Source organism: Lissotriton helveticus, chromosome 2_1, assembly GCF_964261635.1.
Source record: "Lissotriton helveticus chromosome 2_1, aLisHel1.1, whole genome shotgun sequence".
Classification (NCBI taxonomy): domain Eukaryota; kingdom Metazoa; phylum Chordata; class Amphibia; order Caudata; family Salamandridae; genus Lissotriton; species Lissotriton helveticus.
The window spans coordinates 2,011,695,875-2,011,722,066 of NC_136059.1; the positions used below are offsets into that span (position 1 = coordinate 2,011,695,875).

The window sequence follows — 26,192 nt, forward strand, 5'->3', positions numbered from 1 at the left end:
GCACGCATTCGGTTAAACAGTTTTTTCTACCACTAGGCCAGGTATTTTTTAAACTTCACTTATCTAGTATCACCCCTGACCCTACTGACACTCACTCCCATTCACTCACATTGCACTCTCAATATAAAAGGTGCTCCAGCGTAGTCGCTTGTCGCAGCACTGCCCCGTCCCGCAGCGGGGCGGGAAGACCCCAATGATGAAGCATGACACCAAGGGCCCTTTTGGTGTGTGAGGGGTATTTTAACACACATTGTGTATTCCATGAACACCTGGTTATACACTAACTCTACGTAAGGTGGACCTTGTTGATTATTTATACTTTCAGGAGAGGAGGACGCGCCCACCTTGGTGTATTTTAGCACCACCTCTTCACTCCCTTTTTTGATATTTTTTCTGCTCAAGCTCTGACACCTTTCCCTCCATGCCAATCCAGCAGTCTTCTATTTGTTTTAACTTTTCATTAGTAGCGGACATAAAAGTGTGAAGACCGCATACCTCATCTAGAAGAGTCAAGAACAGGATTTTGTAAGTAGAGAATGGGAGAAGGTGGATCATTTTTGTGTTGTTTGACTTTGCGCCTGAAGATGATGGTTTAGAGGTTGCGTGCGGATCACCGGCCATCTTGAATTGCTGAGGAGCGCGATAAGTAGAGAGTAGAGAAGGTTGAATCCGGCCCATAAACCAAAGGAGAAGAGGGCAGGAGCAATGACCATCCAAGAGTAAGCAAAAAGATTAGAAATAAACAGAGGGGCAGAAGCAAAATACGTTAGTCACTGGAGAGGAAAAAAGTGTCCTTTTAATATTTACCCCAATGTGAAGAGGAGCCGCCACAGCAGAAAATGACCAATGTCTGCAAAAATGTAATGCAATTCACCATCCAAGTTAGAAAGTAATAAAGGCTCGTTCAGCAATCTGTAATATGCATAATCTGCATTAATTCAAACAATTGAAAGGAGTGACATATTGAAGAGAAGTCACAACCACATCTTTCAGCTCATATAAGCAAAGAGTGTAAAAGCAAAGAAGAGTTAATGGAAAACTCATATTCCTGATGGAAAAAAAAGACACAGGAAGCACTGAATGGCATTTTAATAGTATAAAGGTGGCCCAGGTGGGGAGAGAAAAAGAATGCGAGTGCCGCCATTTAAAATGGCGGCACACGCGTTTCAATGAAGAAGAAAACACCGCCGCTACTCCTGGGCTCAAAACAATGTTGAGGAAGTAATGAAGTGACACATAGACTCACCGCCACTTCATGAACACGGGACCGCAGTCATACTTCGGAAGCTTCGCATCAGCCATTCTGGTATTATTGGATCTTTCCGCTGCCTTTGACACCATCTCCCACAGCATTTTGAAACATCGGCTGTGGGAGGTTGGTGTCAGAGGAAATGCTTTGGCTTGGTTCGCGGACTATCTCAAGGACCGTTAGTCCTACATCAGGATGAATTCCCATACATCCGCCACTATTCCTCTTTCGGTGGGGGTCCCGCAGGGTTCGATCCTTAGTCCCTTATTATTTAATCTTTATCTTTGCCCCCTGGCCCACATTATAAAATCCTATGGCTTCACAACGGTGTCTTACGCAGGTGATACTCAGGTACTTATTACTTGTAGATCTAACTCCCAGGAAACCTGTACTAGTTTTAAACAATGTATGATTCACATCAATAGTTGGATGAGCGAAAACAAACTTCAACTTAACTGCAGTAAGACCGAAATCTTGCTTTTCGGCAAGGCTTAGACCTTTTGGTCTTAGGATTGGTGGCCTCATGATCTAGGGCCCTGCCCAGAGCCCAAAGAAGCCGTGAGAGACTTAGGGATCATGCTTGACGGAGCTCTTTCTATGAAAGTTCACGTCAACCAGGTAGCCGGGACTTGCTTTGAAATACTTCGCCAACTGCGTAAAATCTTTAAATGGCTCCCACCTGAAGCCAAAAAGCCCCTGGTTCAGGGTTTGATCGTCAGCAGGCTTGATTATGGAAATGCCTTGTTTGCCTCCATTAATGAGAATCTGCTGACTAAATTACAAACCATCCAGAACGCGGCGGCGAGGCTAGTGCTGGGCTTGCCTCCTAGGCCTGCTTCTATACCCATTCTTAAAAAACTGCACTGGTTACCTGTGCGCCATTTTAAAATCTTGAGTTTAACTCACAAACTCCTTCATGGCATCGGCCCCTCTTATTTAGCAAAAAAATGAGTGCGGTACACCCCGTCCAGACCCTTTTGCTCTATGTCAAAGGTTTTGCTGTCTCAGCCTAGAGGCCGGACGTCCAGAAACGGATGTCGATCCTTTTCATATATGGCCCCCCAATTATGGAACAAGTTGCCTATTCATCTCCTGTCCCTCTCCAATCATCTGGAGTTTCGAATGGGATTAAAGGCGTGGCTCTTTCCTGAATAAAGTTCCTTGCGATGTGTCCCCACTCTGGTAGGTCAATGCCTTTTTTCTTGCAAAGCGCCTTGAGACCTCTTTTGGTGATAAGTGCGCTATATAAAAGGATTTGACATTTGACATTTGACAAAGAGGCACCCTGTGAAAAAAAGGCTCCGCGTCCAGACGAAGCTAACGGCAGGACTGCCATGTTGCCTCGGCGTCCAAGCCAGGCCCCCCCGGCTGCCCTACATCTAGTCAAAGATGTCGCGCATGCAGTCAGTGAAGGATGTAGCAATTGATGTGTGAGAACCATCAAAGGCAAAAAGCAACTGGGTATCGTCAGCATAGGAGATAATTTGGCACCCAAGCGACTCTGCCACAGAGGTCAAAGAGGACATGAAGATGTTTAAAAGGGTGGGCTAAGTGAAGAGCCTTGTAGCACCCATTGCCTGACTAACATCACTTCAGAAAACAAAAAGGAGCAAGACAAACCAGCTTGCCTCTAGAGACCAAAGAGGACTTACACCAGTCCTACACAATACTCTCCGCACTTATTGCTGCACTTGGTACAGGAGGATAGAGTGTGAGATGGTGTCAAAGGTGGCAGATAAGCCAGGAAGGATTAGCACCACATTTTTTCCAACATCCAATGGCGATTTAGTATGGTCCAAAATGTGCAGTAGTGCTGATTCCACACTATGGGTGTGAAATCCCAATTGACTGGGATGTAGCAGCTTGCCTTGCTCGAGATACTCAGAGAGTTGCGTATTAGCCAATTTTTTAAACATTTTAGAGGAGGCTGGGAGAAGAGATATTGGCCTATAATTTCAGAGAATGTTAGGGTCTAGAGCCAGCTTTTTAAACAGTGGGACCACTTTGGTCAATTTCCACGAGGCAGGCAGAACCCCGTTGCAAATGACTGACTGAAAAATCCAGTTAATCAGAGGGTTGATGATGACTACCGCTGCAGCTAACATTGAAGGGGGCAAACATCCAGAGGACAGTTCAAGATTGCTTCTCTAGATTGTTTGAGGGAAATGGGCCTAAACTGGATGAACCTGGTGCTATGGTTATCCAAGGTCAAATCAATAACAGGAAAGGAATTCTGGCGGAGAGAGGGGATTGATCTCTGAATGTCAACGTTGGTTTAAAAAAAATTATCACACAGCTCTTGAGATGGAGCAATTGCCCTGTTACAGGGCTGTGGAGAAAGAAAGGTTTTCACGATCTGAAAAATTGCCAGAGCACTGTGCTCAGCCAAACTAATTTTGTCTGCAAAGAACGCTCTTTCAGGCTGTTTAAGAGAGAAATTGTAAGCTCTAAGGGCTAGTTTATAGTTAGCTTTACTGTCAGGGGAGTATCTCTTACGGCAAGTGCATTCAAGCTTTTTAGAAGATTTGTGTTTTACTGCCAAAGAGTCAGAGAACCAAGGGGCCGGGAGTCTGCCCTGTCATTTCTTCAGCTCTAGTAAAAGTGCTAGCGCATCCACTGCCATGGCTAAGGAGGAGATAACACCTTCCACAGAGTGATCTACATTATAGGTCAAGCAGGGGCGAGAGTTGGCGTCCTGGTTCTGAAAAAAGGCTTTACACATTTCTCATAAGTTAAGCCTGTCTGCTCCATGCTACAGCTACCAAGGGTTAGGATCAGGTTTAAATTATTGAGACTGGAACCACTAAGGAATAGTGCCATTATTACTTGAAAAGGACTACCATCCACTTCAACCAATAATCCACTTTCTCACAATTCATATTCTCACTTCAAAGGTGACATGGTGTCCAAAATACTTTTTACCTGGGAAGAAATATGTACAGCTATTGTGGCAGAACCTCTGGACTTGCCACCATGAGTAATACGTCATTCAGGAGTCACAGTGGGACTGGGTATTAAAGAAAGACTTAGTGTTCTCTGAGGTGGAGGATGGATTGAGGGTTGTGTGTGCATGTCTGTGTGTTATTTTGTGTATGTGTGTGTCCAGTCTTTGTCACTGGAGACAGGGAAGCTTTCAGGTGTGGATCTGCAGTAGTGCCTTGTAACCCCTTTGTGTGACCAGCATGTACCAACCATGTGGTAACATGGAAGGAAGACTGACCCTTTCAGCAGTAGATAAAAAGACAGCTGCAACACAAATGAGCTCAAAAATGAAGATGAGAAATGGGTCAAAACAGGTTATTTTAGGAGGCCAATTTCATAGATACTCCACCCCATCATCAATCCTGATGAGTAACTGAATTGGTATTGGCAGAAAAGTATGATAGTAGTGAAAACTGGGTGGTAGTTCAAGTTCAAGTTCAAGTTCAGGCATTTGTAAAGCGCACTACTCACCCAGAGGGTCTCAAGGCGCTAGGGGGAGGGGATCACTGTTTATCGAATAGCCAAGTTTTCAGTTCTTTTCTGAAGGAGATGTGATTCTGAGTAAGGCGGAGGTGGGTGGGGAGTGAGTTCCAGGTCTTGGCAGCCAGGAAGGAGAAGGATCTGCCACCCATGGTGGTTTTTCGGATGCGCGGGACTGCGGCGAGGGCTTGATTGAATGATCTTAGTTGGCGGGTGGGATAGTAGAAGGACAGTCGGGTGTTGAGGCATTCGGGTCCTAGATTATAAAGGGCCTTGTGTGCGTGGGTAAGAAGGCGGAAAGTGATTCTTTTGTTGACGGGAAGCCAGTGGAGGTTTTTTAAGTGACCGGTGATGTGTTCTTGGCGTGGGATGTCTAATATGAGTCTCGCTGATGCGTTTTGAATGTGCTGGAGCTTTTTCTGCAATTTTGTTGTAATTCCGGCGTAGAGTGTGTTGCCATAGTCCAGTCGACTTGTGACCAGTGCATGGGTGACAGTCTTTCTTGTTTCTAGGGGGATCCAGCGGAAGATCTTTTTGAGAATGCGAAGGACGTTGAAGCAGGAGGACGATACCGCGTTGACTTGTCTGGACATTGAGAGAGAGGAGTCTAGAATGAAGCCAAGGTTACGTGCATGGTCTGTGGGTGTGGGCGCTGATCCCAAAGCGGAAGGCCACCAGGAGTCGTCCCAAGCTGAGGGGGAGGATCCAAGGATGAGCACCTCCGTTTTGTCTGAGTTGAGTTTTAAGCGGCTCTGTTTCATCCATTCGGCTACTTCTTTCATACCTTCGTGAAGGTTGTTTTTGGCGGTGTTGGGGTCTTTGGTGAGGGAAAGGATTAGCTGGGTGTCGTCGGCGTAGGAGATGATGTTGAGGTTGTGTTGACGTGCGATGGAGGCGAGGGGACTCATGTAGACGTTGAAGAGGGTGGGACTGAGTGAGGAGCCTTGAGGTACGCCGCAGATGACTTCGGTGGACTCGGAGTAGAAAGGGGGGAGTCGGACTCTCTGGGTTCTTCCGGCTAGGAACAAGATGATCCAGTCCAAGGCTTTTCCTTGTATGCCGATGTTGTAGAGGCGTTGTATGAGGGTGTTGTGACAGACAGTGTCGAAGGCGGCGGAGAGGTCGAGTAGAATGAGGGCCACTGTTTCACCGTTGTCCAGGAGTGCTCGGATGTCGTCGGTCGCCGCAATGAGGGCGGTTTCGGTGCTGTGTTTGGCTCGGAAGCCGTTTTGTGAGGGATCCAGGGAGTTGTTGGATTCGAGGAAGGCTGCGAGTTGGTTGTTGACGGCTTTCTCGATGACTTTGGCCGGGAAAGGGAGGAGGGAAATGGGTCGGTAGTTTTTCAGTTCTGAGGGGTCTGCTGTTGGTTTTTTCAGAAGGGCGCTGAGTTCGGCGTGTTTCCATATTTCTGGAAAGGAGGCGGAGTTGAAGGAGCAGTTGATGACATCGCGGAGTTGGGGGGCGATGATGGAGTCAGCTTTGTTGAAGATGTAGTGGGGACAGGGGTCGGAGGGTGAGCCAGAGTGGATTGAGTTCATGAGGCGAATGGTATCTTCAGTGGTGATTGGGTTCCAGGACTTGAGGTAGTTAGTTGGAGGGGTGGGAACAGAAGGGGGTGGGGTGAGTTGGTCATTGGGAGTATTCATGAAGCTGTTGTGGATGTCGGCGATTTTGTTGTAGAAGAAGGAGGATAGCGCATCGCAGAGGTCCTGGGAGTTAGTGATGTCGTTGGATGCTGCGGGAGGGTTGGTGAATTCTTTGACGATATTGAAGAGTTCCTTGCTGTTATGGGAGTTGTTGTCGAAAGGGTGACTTTTACTCCAGTGAAATTGAAGATTGGCCATAGCAGGGGCCAGATAGAATAAGAGACCACAGCAGGTGGAGCTTGGTTGGGGACAAGGAAAAGGATGGCAAAAGAAACCTAACTATCCAAATAAAAAAGCAGTAGTCAGGTGAATGTACATTAGGAGTCTGCAAAAGGTGTCCATCTATGAGAAAGTTGATGAGACCCTGCGTTTTTGCATTTCAGGGTTTTTATATTTGTGCCCAGCCTTCCTTACTTTCCATCTCCTGTCATAGTGGCCTCCTTGACCAATAAGCGTGATCCAGTGACAGTGGAACCCCAGCACCCCAGGTCAGCACCATTGCCGCTCTTCACTCCACTGCAACCCAGCTCACAATGCAGGCAAGCAAGTGTAGTTTCACTCTAGTGACCGATCAGACATTATCCTGTTATGGAGGGTTGTCCATATGTACACCCTCTGCTGCCTGGAAAAGTAGAATATACGAGGGTGGTTTGTGTCCTAAACCCTGTCGAACTGCAAATGGTTGTTTGTCCCTGCGTGCACAGCACTTGTGCTGCACACGTCCGGTTCACAGGTCTTTTCGTTGGGGAATCGCAGTTTCTGGATCCCACCCGGCCCATATCGTCTCTGGTATCCGGTTGTGCCTCCTCTCACCACACCCACCCCCTACCTGACGATGCCTCACGATGTGGAGAAGCCATCTGCAGAGGTTCTCCCTCGGTAGCTGAGGCTCTACCATTGTAGGAGCAGCCCGTTGCAGGGTAAGAATGCCCCCAGCTGGACTCTATCCCCACAAACTCCAGCCTCATTGTCAAGCCTCACAACATCCTGCACTGTCCCACATTTTTCGGCACACACACTCACAGCCATGCTGGACTGCTGATGCTCTGTCAGGCCACAACTTCTTTGCCTCAGGTGTCCCACAATAGCACTCTCTCTCTACAAGAAAGGAGGACTCATTCAGTGGCCAGCCCTCTTCTACCAACACATCACTGAGTGTTCCTTCCTAGAGTCAGCAACAGGACACTCACTCCCTGCTTAGTTCATCAACATACCCTCCTCACATAAAAGCAAAAAAGTGTGGGAGAAATCTCAACGCTTGTTGCACCATGGCTGGCATACCACCCATTGAATAATTCACCATTAAAAGGTGCAGTCTTAGCCCAAGTACCCAGTTGGAAAGACTAGTGCTATTCTTTGAAGCTGCCACAGTCGAAAACGCAAAAAAAGTGTCATGCTTATTCATCTAGGTGGTAAAGAAATACACAGGACATGCAAGACTCTCTCCAAAGCTGTGCCAAAAACTAAGCTCACCCACATAGCGGCCCTAAACGCTTACTTTGAACTGATGGCCAACAAAGATTACGAGCTGTTCATGTTTCGACAAGCCAGGCAACATGCAGAAACTTTCTATTGACACTTTCCACAAACGACTAAAAGAATTAGCTAGCACATGCCGGTTTGCTGATGTGAGTGAAGAAATACGCACCAAATCATTCAAGGTTTTGCATCAGCCAAGCTTTGTGAATGCATCCTGGAGACGTCTGGCTAGCAGACATCCTAACATTGGGCTGCACGAAAGAACTCTTGAAAGCACGTGCCTCTCACATTGAAGTTGTCCTAAATGTACCTCTGAATGTGGAGCCAGTCAACACTATCTCTTCAACGCCCAGCCCCAGTAAGCCCAGAAAAGACCTAGAGCATGGGGATACTGTGGAAGTCCAGTGCACAGACCCTCAGAATGTCCAGCCAGGGCTAAGAAATGTTCCAGATGCGGAAAACTCAATCACTTCATCAAAGTGTACCGCTCCGGCAAAGGGCACGCCCTGCGTATCACGATAAATGCCTACCAGACAAACAAGAGAGGAACAAAGAGGACGAGAACGAAGAACACACCATCCACTCCATCTTTGTGAGTGCCTGCTTCCCCGCTGCCAAGTGCTCATCTGGAGCCACCCCACAACAGAGGTAGTGGGCACTGGAGTGTCCATCAACATCATGCCCTCCGAAATGTACGCCATGATGCATCCATCCCCACAGCTACGTCACACAACAATCAAAGTATTTGCCTACGGCCAAGGCACACCCCTAAATATAAAAGGAAAATTAACGACAATAGCACATGAACGTCAGTCAGTAAATATCCTGATATACGTTGCTACCGAAGGCCATGGAATGCTACTGGTATACAGAGCGACAAAAGCGCTAGAAATTGTCCATTTCTCATTTGGTGTATATCAAGAAGCAATAATTCACATCCTTGATAAGTTCCACACTGTTTTTGATGGGATCGGTTGCTTGCGAGAAAAGGCGGTGAAACTACACATCAACACTTCTGTGCATCCAATAGCACTCCGACACCGACAAATTGACCCTTGGTGAAAAAAAGAACTAGATAAACTAGAAGCTGCCACCATCATCGGAAAAGTAACCGGGCCCACCCCGTGGGCATCACCAATTGCAGTAACCAGAAAACCTAAACAGCCTGGTGTCAAGCGTCGGGTGACCTAATCCGCCAGCTCCAGCAATCACTAAAAGTGGACCTCAACAGCCGTGGGTGAGTGCAAGCCTTGATTTTGGGAGCCTCCTGAATGGCATACACACCCTGGTCATAATCAATGACTACTCACAATACCCAGAAGTAGAAATACTGTCATCACTAAGCGCGAGTGAAGTGATACCAAAAATAGAAAAGATCATTGCCACCCATGGGCTCATAAAAGTGCTAAAGATCGATAATGGATCTCTGTTGCCAGGTCAAGAGATAGCTGCGTCTCTTAGGTCACTTAACATATCCCACAAATGAATCCCACCCGCTGGCCTCAGGTGAATGGTGAGGCAGAAAGATTTATGTGAACACAAAATAAAGTAATTCGAATTGCCTAAGCCAGTCAACAAGCTCCTAATCTCACCATCTTCTCGTTCCGCCAACAACAGGACGAGCTCCTGGACACCTCTCCATGGACAGGGTGATCAGAGACACAATTCCTCATCATAGTGCGTGGACACCTGCCTCCATTGATGACCACGAGCACACAAAAAACGCCAAAGAACCAATGAGAAAGTGAATCACCACAAGCATGCAAAGACCCCTAATTTTGCAGTTGGAGACCCTATTCTCATCAAAGATCGATTCCTGGGGATTAAGTTCAGACTGCGCTTGGAGATACACCCGTGGACCATCATTCGAGTGGCAGGTACGAAGAATAGCGCTCGTCGGGGGTGGAAGAAATCACTCGAAATGTGTCTGAGTTCAAACAGTTCCACCATGACACCAAGACCCCAGAGACCGAGGTGACACTGATCCACTGTTGGACGTCCGAATCTGGAAGCCTGGTATCATTCCCACCAGAGTCCTGCGGCACGAGTCCAAGTCCAGCTTCGCAGGAACTGAGCCTGCAACCGAGTAATGCTCTAAGATTCCCTGAGCGGCAAGAGAACCGTGCCACTCTGACCAGATATGCCCAAGAGGGAACCCTGCACCTTCAAGGAGAATGAAGGATCATGTCATGCTGTAGATAAGTATGACCGGGAGCATGGTTAAGACTAGGGACACTACCATTTTTACTGGTGTCCCATTCCATGAGCTGAGTTGGGTGGCCAGGTGTCTACAAAACAGCACTTCTGAATTGCTGTGCTTAGTATTTGTTAAGCCTGTTTCTGTCTACAGACTTAGCACCATTTTAAGACTTATCCTGTTTGAAGTTTTGCCAGTTTGTTCTTTTTTTGGGAGGAATGTAGTGTCGCTCCAGTGAAGCAGTTGGAGCGTCGGATCTGACACTACTCTCTTATGGAGGGTTGTCCATATGTACACCTCGCTGCCTTGAAAAGTAGAAAAGACACCATTGTCACGTGTGGTGAACTACTAAAGAGTGGGGACTGCTAGGTGTGGTCAAGGAGTCTCATGAAAAGGCCAGCCGTGACAGTCCACTCAGAGTAAACCTCAACTCTGTGTCCCTGTCGTTATTGGTAGGCCGCAGCTGACAAGGTGCCTCCTGACCACGAGGACCTAACATCATCATAGGCCCCAACATTACAGTATGGAAGAGTTTGCTTCCAGGCGTTGTGAAGTTTTAGTGTATACACAGCAGTAGTGTGTGTATGTGGGCATGTGCATGCGTGTGTATGCTCATTTATTTAGTTTGTGTGTGTTTTTCTGTATGTGTTTATGTGTTTGTGTGAGGGGGAAAGTATGAGGGTATCTGGGGTGATTCATGTCAGAATACTAATGAGAAAAAGGGCACCTTAAAAAATATCCCACCCAAATATCCACAACCAAATTATTGCGAAGATAAATATATAAAGTAAGTATAGTCTTAACTATATATATAGATTTATGTTCGTGTGACTCTTCACAATACATATTTGCAGTGTTGAGTATAGTAAATCTGTACTTACATATATATACTTAGCTTCATGAATATTTAGTAGTCGATGTTTAAGTAATGTGATTTTTGTAGGGTATTTTGTCCACCCTAATTTGATAACATGCTGTCCGATGCGATGCCTTTCTTGCCTTACATTCTTTGTCTTTGGCTGCTACCTGATACTTGATATCTCTGGCCTCCATTGGCATTTAGAGACCCCTAAATGGAATACTACCGCCATCGTTGGCATGGTAGTGGTCACACATGGCATGGTCTTGACCATCCTAGCCATATTTTGGCATTACTTGTTATGATGACGCCCACTTCATTGCTCAGTGCTGGCTGTTATCCTTTAAATAATGTCAGTACCCTTGGCATTGTAGTTTCCACCCAGATATACCTAGTCTTCTTTGGTATATTGCTGGCATAATGTATTCATTGGTGTCCATTCCTGGCATATTTGCATGCCTGACATAATGGTGAGCATTCATAAAGCCATAGGCTATACAACGCTTTACACTGTAAAATCACGCTCAAACACACTCAATAGCATGTGTAGTGCCTGTTTCAGAATGTAGTTGCTATGGCATGAACACGGTTGGCAAAAAACAGACCATGGTAAATTTAGCAGAGCACTATATAATTGTCTCCTCAAGTGATCTCTTCATGGTGGATGGCTACTAAAGTGCATCCAATAAGTCATCACTGTTATAGGTGGATATACTACTCTACGTCCAGCAATGTCACAACGGGTATCTCAAAATTCGGGCTCAGTTCTGGCCAAACTTCAATCTCAATCCGCTGCATTTATTATTTCTCAGGCTTTTCAGATTGCTCTTCTGTGTCACTCGCAGTCCCACTCTTTCCTTCACTATTCCTCTTGCTGCCTCCTCTCCCAGCCCCGAACCTCCTCAAAATCTTGTTGTCCCTTCAAGTGACAGATGAATCCCTTTTTACCTGTTTTCTTTAGTTTTGCTTTCTATCCAAAATCCCTTCTGGTTGTCCATTAACCTTCCCTGACATTCTACGTTCTTCTCATAACTCATGGATGCTCGTGTGCTGATGCAGCAAGTTAAGGCCCTGCAAGAGTCGAAGTTGGGAGAGAGGATGCGATCTCTAAAGAGGAAGTGCGTCATAATGGGAATCACCCAAATGGGCATGTTTTTGGGGCAGTAGTCTATAACGTACTGGGAGACTCACCCTGCACCTAAAACAGACACACACACATCCAAAAGCTAAAGATACGTAAAGTTTAAATTAAATGGAAGAAGCAACTGAGGAATTTCTTTTTAAGGAGCTTGCACCGCCAGTGCACCAACATTTTGGCGACGCCATCACTCCTTCAAATTTACAAGGTGACGTACCTTGGAGGATGCATCACTTTTCGTCGGCCTGTGTTGTTTTTTCCCCCTATCGGACAGCTGTTTTTATTATATGCTCGGTAGGTGTTCCGTCAGAAGCCGTAAAATTGTTGCAGTGGTATTTATGACATTTTTGCCAACATGACGTGTTGTCAGGAAGAGGACCCCTGTGCTTGGGATGCGTCAAAATCTCTATACCTCAAGGGCCTCATTTATGAGAAATGACGCATCGCTGCGTGAAAGCAGCGATGCGTCACTTCTCAATGCGCACTCCTTGCGACATACCTGATGCGTCATATTTAATGTATGACGCATCATGTCGCAAGGAGTTACAGATACGTCAGTATTTCTGACGTATCTGTAAGCGCAATAGTGATGCATTGCTGGAGTTTGTCACAAAAGTGACGCAACTCCAGCAATGCTTCCTTTCACATGGGGCAAGCCCCATGTGAAAAGGCTTGCATCACTCTTACGCCTTCTGTGAGGCAGGCGCAAGATTTTGACGCAACGGTGTCCTAGAAGTGACGCAGTGAAATCTCATAGATTTCACTGTGTCACTTCTACGACCCTTTCTTGCGTCAATACGCCCCCTTTGCATACATTATACCTGGCGCAGGTATAATGTGGCCCAGGGGTTTACAAAGTGACGCATCTACCTAGATGCGTCACTTTGTAAATATGGCGCAACAAGGCGCATTGTTTACGCCACTGGTGCATCACAAAAAGTGACACACCGGCGGTGTAAATGTGACGCAAGGACTCATAAATGAGGCCCCAAAAATCTAAGCATAGTAATGACGCATTCGCTGTTTCAGAGCAATTTGACCAGCTGAAGTAACGTGAAACAGTATAATCTGCAATCAAGTCACATCCCCTTAACAGGTAAGTGCAAATATAAGGTAGATAACACAGTAAATTACACATTACTCTGTTAAGGCCTTATGTCACACATACATGGACATAGTAGTGCACATAAGTACACTGGCCCATCATCATCAAAAAAGCTTTATTCGATTTTCAAGAAATCATAAAAGCATACAAATAAAATTTATACAAACAATATAAAAGAATATTCATATTGGCAAAGTTTCAGAGATAAATTCTTCCAGGAATCATAAAACACGGAAATAGAATCTCTACATAAAGAATATATAAAATATTAATGAAATATTAATGAAATACATGATTTCAAAAATAGATAATACATTTCTCCAAGGGTGAGAGTCTAATTTAGTACTAAAGCGCATGACATCATTTTGCCCTGGTCGATTTACGCGGCCCATAACAGTTTAACTCATGGTATTTCTAAATTTCATCACTGCCATTAAAAAACGAGAGACAACAAAGATAACATTCACATCTTCTAGGTGCAATAATTTTGAGAATGCAAGTTTACATGTTCTTATTCCTAACCGTTTAAGTAAGGGTAAAAGGAATAATTTCCTCGGGCTAATATACAGTTTACAGAAGAACATAATATGTATGTTACTCTGTATAGAGTGGTCATCACATGGGCATATTAGCTTCGATGAGGCCCAATCGTTCTGTTTTGGCAAAGTGACCAAACGAAAGAAGATCCCTAGGCGCAGCCTAGTTAAGAGGAAACGAGCGTAGGTTGCATTTTCAATCCCTAGATACAGTTGCAAACCTTCCGTTGGGGTAATTTGCTGATAGGTTAGGATATTGTCATTGTGTTTCTTAGTGTCCCATCGTACGCTCTCTAAGTGTGTGAATAATAATTTTTTAAGGGCAGATCTAGTCAGGGTTTGTGTAGACTCTGGTTCGTCATAAAATTCCGGATGTCCAATATTAGAAAACATCGTTTGAACATATCGCAACCATTTGACTTTTGATACCCCATCCAAGGCCATACAGTCTTTAATGAGGTTTCTATTCAATTTGCAATGTTCTGTGGTCCAGATCTTATGCCAGAGCAAACAGGGTGATATTTTTATGGTATCGCTGAGGTATTTGACACCGACCTCAATGTGGGTCATAAATGTCGACATAGTTTTTGGCACACCTAATAGGTAACAAATAAAGGTGTTCTCACGTGTTTGAATTGAGGACACATTCTCGACACCCCATATACCTGCGCCATATGTGGCTGTAGCTATACACTTTGCCTGGTAAATCTGCAACATTTCTCTAGTGGGTTTACCCCCAATTTTTGCAGCAAAGGTTCTTAGAGCGCCTATAGCGCGAACAAAGGCAAGATTCCTGGCTGACACTGCATGTTTCCACCTACCCCACCTATCAAACACAATGCCCAAATAGCAAAAAGAGTCTGTAACTGCAATCCTTTGCTGGTCTAAGTATATTGTACATGCTGGTCTATTTTTCTTTTGGGAGCAGGGCATGGAGAAAGTTTTGGATATGTTCACCTTTAAATTTCTTTTACCCATAAAAGATGAAAATTCATTTACAGCCTTCTGCAGACCTACTTTGGTTCTAGACATGATGGCCGCGTCATCGGCGTATAAAAGAATGGGTATGGGCCTTCCATTTACAGTAGGGAAATCGCTTGACAGAGTTGTTAGACTGTCGGCGATAGAGTTTATATACAATGTGAAAAGCAAGGGGGCAAGTATGCAGCCCTGCCTAACCCCTCTGTTTATGGGAAATTTCTGTGAACATTGCCCCTGGGTCCCGAACCTGACTCTGGCCCCTGCCTCTCTGTATAATTCTTTGATGAATGTGAGGATGATATGGTCCACCCCAATGTCTTCCAGTGTCGACCAAAGCAACGCATGGTCCACGCAATCAAATGCGGAGCTGAGGTCGACAAAGGTGACAAAGAGGTGCCCTTCTTTGGCCTGCGTATATTTAGAGACCAAAAGGGACAAGTTTAAGCATTGCTCCAATGTCCCCAGGCCCTTTCGGAACCCGTATTGGCACTCCGAAATAACCCTCTTCTCCTCTTCCCAGTGTTGGATCCTCTTAAGGACTATCCTTCCAGCTATTTTCATAAGGCCGTCCAATAAGGATATTGGACGGTAGCAAGCAGGATCGTCCCTATTCCCCTTTTTAAAAATGGGTACTACGATCGCGTCCGACCAGGTGGGAATAAAGCCACACTTATTTCCCATGTTTAATACATTGGTTAACAGGGGGACCCAAAAATCTGGTTCTGATTTGTAGACATCCACTGGTGTTAGATCCGGGCCTGGGGCTTTACCTGATGGGCTTTCTCTGAGGGCATCTTCCACTTCTAATATAGTAAATACTAATTCAATGGGATAAGGAGATACTGGGGAGGCGGTGGGTTTGTCATCCTGATTTATACTATCTATGAGGGAGATCCCCTTAGAAGGTTTCAGGGGATTACCCTGTGTCTTATTTGAATAAAGGTTGCCATAATGTTCTACCCAGAGCTCAGCCGTTATCGCCACCTCTATGGAGTTATCCCTGTCTTTTGAATTATACACGGATCTAATGACTTTCCAGAAAGCATTACTATCCTTAGACCTGGCTGCCTCCCCCAAAGATTCCCATGCCTCTTGCTTCAAAGTCGCCCGCCGTTGATTAATTGCCAGCTTGTAATCACGTCTCGCTTGGCGAATTTGTACCCTGTCTTTCGGGTCAGCAGACAAAGCTTTCTTTAGGTTTTTCAGCGTGGAGGTACATCCAGAGTCAAACCACCCTCGGGTCTGGGTCCCCTTGGGTTTGCAGTTTCTTGTCAAAGCATTCTTTATGTGGCGCTGAATGTTAGAGAAAGCAGCCATAAGGCTCTCTGCGACCATGTCTTCCTGTAAGCAGGTAGATATGTCCATAGGACAAGCGGATATAAGATTACGGAGGAAGGATGCAGGATCCATTTTCTCCCACTTAATTACATACCCATTGGTTTTAGCTAGAGAAATCTCAATGTGGTGTGAGGGCCCACTGGATTCCTTTTCCTTGGTATCCATCAAATTTACCCCAAAAGTAATTGGATAGTGGTCAGTCATAGGGTCTTCCCCCGTTTCCCAGAAGGTTACAAAGTCTGGGTTGGTTGATGATATAAGGGCAAAGTCAATTGTGGATCCGCAGCCTCTGCCATTAAACGTTGGGGCAAAGGGGACCGGGGGGGAGCATACTTGATTAATAAAATTGAGATCAAAGGTAAAAATAACGTTATTAAGGAGGGACCCCACAGTGGAGTGGGAGAAGTGTAGGGGACCGTCCTCTCCTAAATCTGATAGGCCGCACAAACCTAACTCAGATGACGGACAGACGGTACAATTAAAATCGCCCACCCACAATATTATGTGTTCCCCAGAGGCTTGATCTCTCATTTTATGGATGTGGTGGATCATGATATTCAAAGTTGATTCCACTTCGTTAGGCGGCAGGTTGTTGTAAAAATTCACAAGGATTACCTTTTGCGAATTACCCCATTTAAATGATGTAATTTGAAAGTATTGGTTAGATATGAATTTGCAAAGTTTGACATCCCCTATATTCGAGATATATGTGCACAGGCCCCCCTTATTGCGCCCCTGAACTGATGGCGCCGCTGGTGAATGGAGGGTTCGGTAACCTAGCATATGTACTTCCTCTATAAGCCATGACTCTTGTAGGCATATAATACCATGCTTCTGCACAATTTCTAGCCAAGGTTTATGGGTGATCTTACTAGCTAGGCCTGCTACATTCCAGGAAATGAGAGAGTGCATGGGTTTTCCAGTTTCCTTTGAATGTAGCTTTTGCCCACTGGTCCCCCTTGTACCTTTCAGATCTCTCAAATGCATGGGATCTGCCTGTGTAATAACCTGAGCGGGGAGAGCGTGCTCTTTAAATGATTTTAAGTCCGTCCCCTTGGTACTAGAGACGTCGGGTGGGGGGTTTAGTTTTTCATTCCGAATAGTCTCTGTTAGGGGATTTAGGACATTGGTTTGAAGAGCAGCAACCCTGGTTCCCAGTCAATCCACCTGGTCGAGGCAGTCAAACCTATTCCTCGTGGGCGCTCCTTCCCACCAGTTATTGGTTGGTTGCCAACCATCCCCATATCCTTTCCCTCTACGGTTGTGGACTGATGTCCATGTCCCAAATGGATCAATGGTCTGTTTTGGGGGGTAGAAAAAGGTTAAGGGTCTGGTGACGATGGAGTGGTCAGTTTCCTGGTTTTCCCATCTAGTGATATGTTGGGCTGTGTGGGGGTCTGCAAATGAAACCACTATGCAGTCTCCAGGGATAGACTTATTGGTACGACCCACCCATGGCACTCTCCTGGCCATTAAAACCCCTGTCCTACCGGGGTTAGGAGGCCGCCTATTTGTATTGAGCCAGTGAATCACCTTATTCTTTAGGGACCATTGGGTCTCCACAGAATGCGGATCAAGTGGTGGTACACCAGCCAAGATGGCCACATAGGGGCCCGCTTCAGGAGGGAGATCAATATATCCCCCCCGGAAATTCTGACGACCATAGTGCTGGTTGGCTATGTGGTCAGTAGAGGGGACAGAGGTCTTGTTGGACTTAAAGGCAGCATTAGTGGTGGATTTAGGTGAAGTCTGGTTTACTGGGCATTTTGGCATTGGTATAGGGAGCCTTGGTATTATTGCAGGAGGAACATTTAGCTTAGACCGTGGTTTGGGTATTGGATTTGGTTTTGATAGTGGTAAAGGTAGGGGCAGGACCGGAGGTATTATTTGCAGGGGGGGGGGACTCGCATTGGGTAGAGGGGCCGGAAGAATTCCATCGTCATCAACCTGGTTAATACCCTCGGTGATGTTAGGATAAGTTGATTCCAGATGTTTTAGGGTGAGGGTAGCCAGGGAGACTAGAGTCTTATCCATATCGAGTAAATTATTCTCGATACGCGAAAGTCTCAGTTCTAGAGGTGACAATAGCTGTTTTAATGTGGCCCAAACTTTTTTAAGGAAATCTTCGTCATCACCCCCCTTACTATTGCCCTTTCCGGTCTCAGTTTGTACGCTCTCCATTTGGCTCTCGCTATGTATGGGGGAAAGCCCATGGGTGGGGACAGGGAGCACATCTAGTGCAATGTGCGCCTCGGCCCCCCCAGTTGGGTTATTATCCCGATTGGGCACTTGTGTGGTGTCCCCCACGATTGGTAGTGTTCGCCTTTTATTGAAAAACTGGAGCCTTGCACTTTTAGCTTTTTTACGGGCATAGGCAGTTCTTTTGCGAGTATAGGCAGATCTGGTGCTATTTTTCTTTTGTGAAGTTGGACCGGCAAGATTTTTAAAATTTTTAACATGGCCAAAACAGTTGGCAAGATTAAGAGTGTCCGGGGGGTTACTCGCCATTCCTGCTCCAAGCCCACTGCCAGTTCCAGTGGGGGCTGTTCCCTCAAAGATTTTAGGGGATATAATGACCGGGGTGGGTATTGGCTCTAGCGGGAGAGGGGCCGATAGGGGAACAGGATGAATATCAGCATGTATTAACAATGGGTGAGGGCAAGGCGGATGTTGTGGGGATACAGCTGACGCGATTTTCCCTAGGGAAGATTTTTTAGAATTTGCAAAGGTCTGAGAAAGCCTACGTGCGGCATCAAGCTCAAGTGACACCCTGGTCTGCAATTTGGTAATCTCATTATCAATTGCTAAATTTGTCTTTACAAGGAAATCATCTAATGTCCCGCTGGGCTTGCTGAGCCCCATAGCAGTTTTACTGCGACTCCCCCGGGTGTTCATTATGTGTTTAAGTGTCAATCCCGGCAATGTACTTACTACTACAGTGAGGGACTAGTCAGGGCGCACGGTCCAGGGGGGGTGGGCCAGTCCAGTCCTCGGCCGTCCTCGAACGGCCTCAAACGGCCCAGTCTTTGCCCTGTCTTCGCCCGTGCTGCGTCCCGCGCTGCGGGAGGAGGTGCTTGTAATATAGGGGGCGTGGGGGGCGGGCCAGCGGGGAGAGCGGACCGGAAGCTCTTCCGTGGTCTTGCAGGGACTTCTGGGAAATGAAGTCCCCGCACACTCGCAGCCCCGCTGAAGCCTCGCACCCCCAGCCGCCTTACCGCCTGGATAGGAGCCCCGCAGTCTCTGTGATCCCAGCCCCGGCGATGCCTTATTTATGAAGGTCTTGCGCCGCTGGTGCGTCACTTTTAAAATGGGAAAAAGTGACAATCTAGTGGCGCAAGGCCTTCATAAATGAGGCCCACTGTGCCTACTTGTATGCGTGACATACAGGACCAATGTAATAGAGTGCAGGGTGAGTTTTTCACCTTTTCACACTCTATTACATTTGTCCTATACAGTAGGCTACTCGCGTCAGTAATAACTGACTCATCGCCTCAGATTTTTTACACATTACTGTAGTTGAGTCCGTTTTATGACCAACTACAGTAATGTGCCACTTTTGGGCTGGATATGTCAGAATTCCTGATGCATTCAAGAATCCTTGTGCCATGGAACCCCATATAATAAATATGGCGCATCCATGGCATCGTAAGTATTTCTGACGCAGGCGCAAGTGATTTCGACTCAATGCTCCATTCCTGCAGCGATGTGAAATTTCTTGTAAATGAGTCGCTCCTTTTATACGTGATCCCTGATAGATCGTCAATATAGTAGCGACTCACTGTCATTATTTTAACCTGCTTTCTTCTAGAAGTGATTTCCATCACAGATATGCAATTAGGTGTGGGATTTTTATCATGCAAACATTTTTTTTTATTATTCCAGATGCCTTATGACACCGGAAAATTCCGACCCACAGTTTCATCTGGTGCATAGAGGACCTGTGAGCATGAAGGGGAAAACTGATCCAATGCAAGTTTGGTTTCTGTCCAGAAAGAGTTCAGAAACAGCGGTATGAATAATCAAGCAGTTATTATTACATTACAGCGATGCATAACTATGGCAAATGTAATCTAAATCACGAGAAGCCCTTTCTTTAGCAAAGATACATTTTCTTGTGTAGAAAGGAACCGCTCAGTTAAACATTGCTTTATTAATATGTCTGCTGCACAGTGAGCCAATTAAAATCATTGATGGTGCGGGTTCAGTCTTTATACCATTACAGAAATACTTTTTTAACCCCTCCCCTGCTGATGACGGAACCACTCCGTCATCAGCCGCGGTCGCGCTGTACTGATGACGGAGCGGTTCCGTCATGGCCCGCTCGGCACGCCTGCGCGGCACGGATTCCGCGCCTGCGCTGAGCGTTCTATTGAGCGGGCGGGCCATGACGGAACCGCTCCGTCATAAGCACAGCGCAACCGATGCTGGTGACGGAGCGGTTCCGTCACCAGCATGCGCCCGCCGCTCTTCCGCCCGCCCCCTTAGCACTGCGGCAGAATAGCCGCCGCAGTGAAGGGTTTAACATGGAAAACTACACATAGAAATTTCAGATTTTTTAATGTTCATCATTACACTTTCACGGTTCATTTTCTCTTTAATGAGACTTTGTAAAATATCTGCAGGTAACAGTTCGTCTGGCAAGCTTTCCCTTAGGGCATGATTTACAACCCTTTTTCACTTGTGACGCAAACCTGTTCAAATGTTATTCTAAGGATTTGCTTTCAAGTACAAAACTTGTTTTGCTCTGGAAAGTTGCCTGAAAGTAATGCAAATGCAAAAGCAACAGTTGATGGACAGAATGCAGAAAAATGTCATACATTCACCCCAGTACAGAGATCTGGGCCTAAATCCATCGTTTTTTTGCACTCCACACACCCCAGTTCAGACATGGCCATATGCAAATCAGCCTTGACCCTGTGCCTCATGGGAACAGTCCAGCCCGAACTGCCAAGCCATGTCTTCCCTGGACCGGAATCAAGCATCCTAGGACCGGTTTCTGGCTATCAGCCGTCATCAGCCAGGATAGCTTGACTGCAGTGGTGTGGAGAGCACGGGACTCATAAGTTGGCAGGGTATGCTCACACGTGAGTCCCTTGCTCACTTTGCCTCTGGATTCAAGCAAGCCTGGCTGAAGACGGCTGAAATGCCAGAAACCCGTCCTAGGAAGCTTTTTTCGGGTCCAGGGAAGGCATGGCTTGGCAGTTATGGCTGGACTGTTCCCATGAGGCGCAGGGTCAGACTGAGTTGCATATGGCCATGTCTGAACTGGGGTGGCAGAGTGGGCTAAAGAACAGTGATGGATTAAACCCAGATCTTTTGACTGGGTTTGAGTGTTTGATTGGTTCAGATGTTCCGTCCATCACCACCCCCTTTTGTACCGCTTTGTTCACCATAAGTTGGCAGGGTATGCTCAGACGTGAGTCCCTTGTTCACTTTGCCACTGGATTCAAGCAAGCCTGGCTGAAGACGGCTAAAATGCCAGAAAACGGTCCTAGGAAGCTTGTTTCCGGTCCAGGGAAGGCATGGCTTGGCAGTTCGGGCTGGACTGTTCCCATGAGGCGCAGGGTCTGACTGATTTGCATATGACCATGTCTGAACTGGGGTGGCAGAGTGGGCTAAAGAACGGTGATGGATTAAACCCAGATCTTTTGACTGGGTGTGAGTGTTTGATTGGTTCAGATGCTCCATCCATCACCACCCCCTTTTGTACTGCTTTGCAAGTAATGCAAAGCAGCACAAAGGGCTTTTTTTGCATTGCTCTTCATCAAGGGGCATTCCAGGTGTAGTACATTGACGTTTCCGTGAACCCACCCATAGTTTTTGGCATAAAACCCTATCTACTAACAATGGTAGACAGGGTTTTGCAGAAAATTAATGTCACTTTGAAGCAGGCATAACAAGGAGATACGCTTTTATTTCTCCTAACATTGCCCATGTTGCATGTGTGCTAGACTCTACAGCACACATCCAAAGTGCGAAAAGTTCTAAAGTTAGTCTAAGCATAGTATTTTGTACTGAGAAAGGATCCTTCCATTACAAAATCAATTTTAGACTCACAGACACCTTTGCACTATGGTGTATAGGTGTGTGTGTGTGGCGCTCGGCAGAATGATTGTGTGCGCCTGCACTAGGGAAAGAGCAATAGTGCTATGTCTCTGTAGCGGATCAACTTTGGTTTTGGAAATTTGGCCTTAGTATTAGACCCCAGCTCCCCTGAAGGTTTGTTTTTGAGCCAGGTAGCAGATGTATGTATCAATGCAGTTATGTCCCCATTATGCATTATTACCTTATTGTTTAAAAAACATATAGAAAAACACATTTCATTCATTTTAAAGCAAGAATGTACATCATTTACACTTAATCAAAGCACTGAGTGGTGTGGCATAAAAGACCAATCCGCCTCTTTGAAGAAATACTAATTTAGTTGTTGGTATCTATTTTTTTTTGCTTTGTTTATTACTTATTTTATAGTTAATCGTGCCCCAAACTATGCGTAGGAGCTGTTGGGTAAAGTAACATAATTTCTTTTAATTTATACTCATGAAGCAATATTTTCAAGTTTCAAATAATAAAACATAGCCACAAATAATGCAGACATCTCCTAAGGAAACTGAAAAGACATTGAGGCCTTATATGTGAGTTTCAAAAAGGCCTAGATCAAGATTTGCAGGGAATTCACAGTATGACAAATTGGTGCAAGCCCACCAACATCGTGAACTCCTAAAGGACCCTGGTTTTCACACATGTCAGGGGTTCATAGGTTTGCTTGTGTGAGTAAGTAACTTCTAAGCCCTGCTGTGTTCATATTTTCGGTCTTTCATCTCCTGGGCATTACGCCAACTCACAAATTCCAATGTTTGTTTTTAAACAAAGTCTGAAGTTTGCTGGGCTTTCTGGGTAAGGAAAATGGTTGCATCCATGCAACCCACACCAATCTAGATCATCTACAGTCTCTAGTTTACGGAAAGGTGGCCCAAAACCCAAATATTTCAGTGCCCACATACCAAAGGACAGCTTATTTTTAAAGAACTTTCAAGCCCTTTCCATGGTCTTGTTTTTGTTCTTTTTCTGTCTTGTCCGATCGCCCCATCCTCCCATGTGGGATACAGTTTTTATCAGAAGAACTGTTAAATGCAGAATGGTAGGCTTTTTCCATGCATTCAATTTCTCTACCTTTCTGCCTTCCATATGTGATACACGTTTTGAAAACCCTCCTCAGAATCACCTACAATTATACAATGACCCCTACAACTAAACTCAGATTATTGTGTACATTGTAAAAATGCATAGCTTTTCTTCATTCCCAGTGCTTAGTCATGAGATTTCTTTATTAACAAATGATGCCTGGTCAGTACACAAATAGAATTTATCATAAACCACTGCTCTATTGTTGCCCTGGGTACTGTAGCCTTTTTTTTTAGACTTCAGACACTGTATATTTCTGTGACCATTAGAGTCATAATGGTATGTTACTTCTGTAGATTGGCTATAAGTGGAAAAGGAACGATAGAAACCATGTTTTGTGTTTCTCTTTTCCCACTTACATTTCAAAAGTTAAATTTGGTGAGAAAGCCTTAATCTATCTCCCCAAATGACCCTTTACTGAAACCGCAAAAATAGAACATTCTCACAATCACTTAGAACATTTTAAAAACAGTGGTGACTGCAATTTTTTCTCTTTGCCTGTTTCTGAAAGTTGGAAAATTATACTCATTACTCATACCTCTTGTCGATGCCATTTTTAGATGAAAACACGGATTTTCTTGAAGAGAGGCTATTTTTGGAAGATGCCATATTTGGGTATTTTCTCAGATCTCTTATGGGTAAATGCTAAATGCTGGGTCCCTTATATTCCCCAGGTTGGGCAAAAGGTCACAAATGTGCCCTAGATATCAACTGCAGAAAAAGGTCATGAAGGCTTAAGGTTAGTTAAAACGAGACTCAGCCTTTGAGGGAGAGTGATGGGGTGAAGTGCAGCCCTTAAAAACCAAGGGGCACATGCATCATTGGAAATTGCGGGTGCAAAGGGGCAGAGTCTCAGAATCTGCCCCTTTGCAATCACAATTTTTGCATTTGGGATGCATCAATGCAAATGCAAAAATCACTATTTAAGTAAGCGTTAAATTTGTGATCACTTAAATTGTGATTGCATTTAGGGAAATCGCAAATTAAGATTCCCTAAATGCAATGCAACAAAAAAAATGTGATTTCACATTTAAGAAACGCACATTACATTCAACCCAAAGTTGATGGTAATTTGCGAAAACTTTGAAAAATGGACAAAAGTGCATTTTTCAAAGTTCTATGTTGCCCACATACATGCCCTTGGGGTATGTGTGCGCAACATGTTTTAAATCGTAATTTCAGAGGTGCATCAGGGTGTCCTTCTGGCAACCTTGCACCCTTGAAATTGCATGCACAATTTGCAAGTACCTATTTGGTACTCACAAATTGGGCACGCAATTTCCATTGCCCCCTAGGCCAGTAGGAATTCCTTATTTGTAATTCCCAATTTGCGAGTCGCAAATAAGGAATGTGTAGGAAACGCACATTTTTTTGCGATTCCTAAATGCATAAGTAATTGCGGGTCCTAAATTGCGATTTCTTACAAATCGCAATTTTGGAATCGCAAATCCTAACTTTGATGCATGTGGCCCAAAATGCTTTCAGGCATATATTCAAACACAAATAGAGCAACCCAATAGTCTCCTAGAAGCGTGGGTAAGAATCAAGTACAACAAAATAAATGCTCCTATAGGAATTCTTATAAGATAAATACAAGTTTTGTTGAGCAAGGTAATAATTATATGATCTCTGTGAAGCAAAAGTTAAGGCAACATAGGAAAAACAAGCCGACTTAAAGAAAAAATATGTAATGGCATTTAAGGAAAATAAAGTTAAAATATCTCTCATTATTAAACTGTACATAGCATAGAAAAGGTCACATTATATAGCGCACACACAGGATGGATACCACTTTAAGAAGGTGAAGGTCTGTTTTAGGTGTAATTACAACAACCTATGTATCCACACAATTGCTAAGAGCAAATGTCTATATAGCCCCTTTTCCTTTTTTTAAGGGTCTTAAAGGCACTTGACAATTTTTAGTGGCAATCTTTGAAATCCGTCGATATTTTGATCTTTTGAGTATGAGACATATGATGCAATATTCAGGACCTTAGAGACAATGGCCCAAAGAAACAATAGAGAAAAACATGGAGAATGAAACTGAACACGTTGCATCCACTGAGCTTAAATGACAAAAATGAAATGAAATGTTTCTTATAATGATAGGATTGAATGTTGATGAGTATAGAAATGAGAACAACAAGAGAATGCTGTTCTGCAAAGTGGCTTACAAGATGTTTGAACATAATCATTGAACAAAAGCAATGGAGAATTCCTTGTTTGTGCATATATGGGTAGAGGAACTCCTCCATGTCCATCCTTCCTTACCTAAGCTGTTTAGAGGAAAGACTTGTTTTTAATTTAGTAGTAAGGTGGCCTGTTGGGCACAGCCCTGCTACACGTCTGCACAGCCTTACTAATTACTACTAAGTTGAACATCTCATAAAGATACTCTAAGCTACTTATATCTGCTTCGGTAGCTGCAGAGAAATGTTTCTGCAGATGCTGCGGAAGGAATAATCAGATTTTGACTAATGAATAGAAATTAATATGGCACAACTCTTTTTAAATGTTGGATAAGCTGCGATTTTGTCTGAGCAAAGAATGATAAAGATGAAGTGGTACAATGACTTCCAAAGTTAAGATTCGATTTTCCATTCAATGAAAGCAGAACAAATTCACCAAATATGCGTAGTGGGCAACTCATTGACGGGGAACACACAGAGGGCTTAATTGGGCCCAGAGCCACTAAAGCTGGACACCTGAATCCAGCCTTTCTAGCATTTTAGGAAAAACATTCCAAGGATAAATATAAAATCTCCAGAGTGGGAAGTCTTCCCTTATATGACTCAGGAATTTTATAACAAGTTGACTTGTCAGATTGGCTCATAGCACAAGGTTGTTCCTCAATATTGCTATCATTAATGAACAGTACAATGATTCTCAAAGGCTCAAGCCCATGAATTAACTTCTGAGATTCAGTTGGTAAACATAGGATGGGATCCCTTTCAACAAATGGCCACTTGAAACTTTGCTCACACCCTTGTTATTTACTTATCCTGTTCCCTTTCCAA

The 26,192-nt window shown here is 44.8% G+C and overlaps 1 protein-coding gene across 1 annotated transcript in view; it reads left to right on the top strand.

Annotated features, from left to right (window-relative positions):
• GUCY1B1 (guanylate cyclase 1 soluble subunit beta 1) overlaps positions 1-26,192 on the top strand; it is a 417,276-nt gene that overhangs the window by 365,879 nt on the left and 25,205 nt on the right. Inside the window, exon 13 of the mRNA XM_078676976.1 lies at positions 19,873-19,999. Coding sequence (XP_078533102.1) covers positions 19,873-19,999 — 127 coding nt within the window. The remainder of the gene's footprint in view (positions 1-19,872; positions 20,000-26,192) is intronic.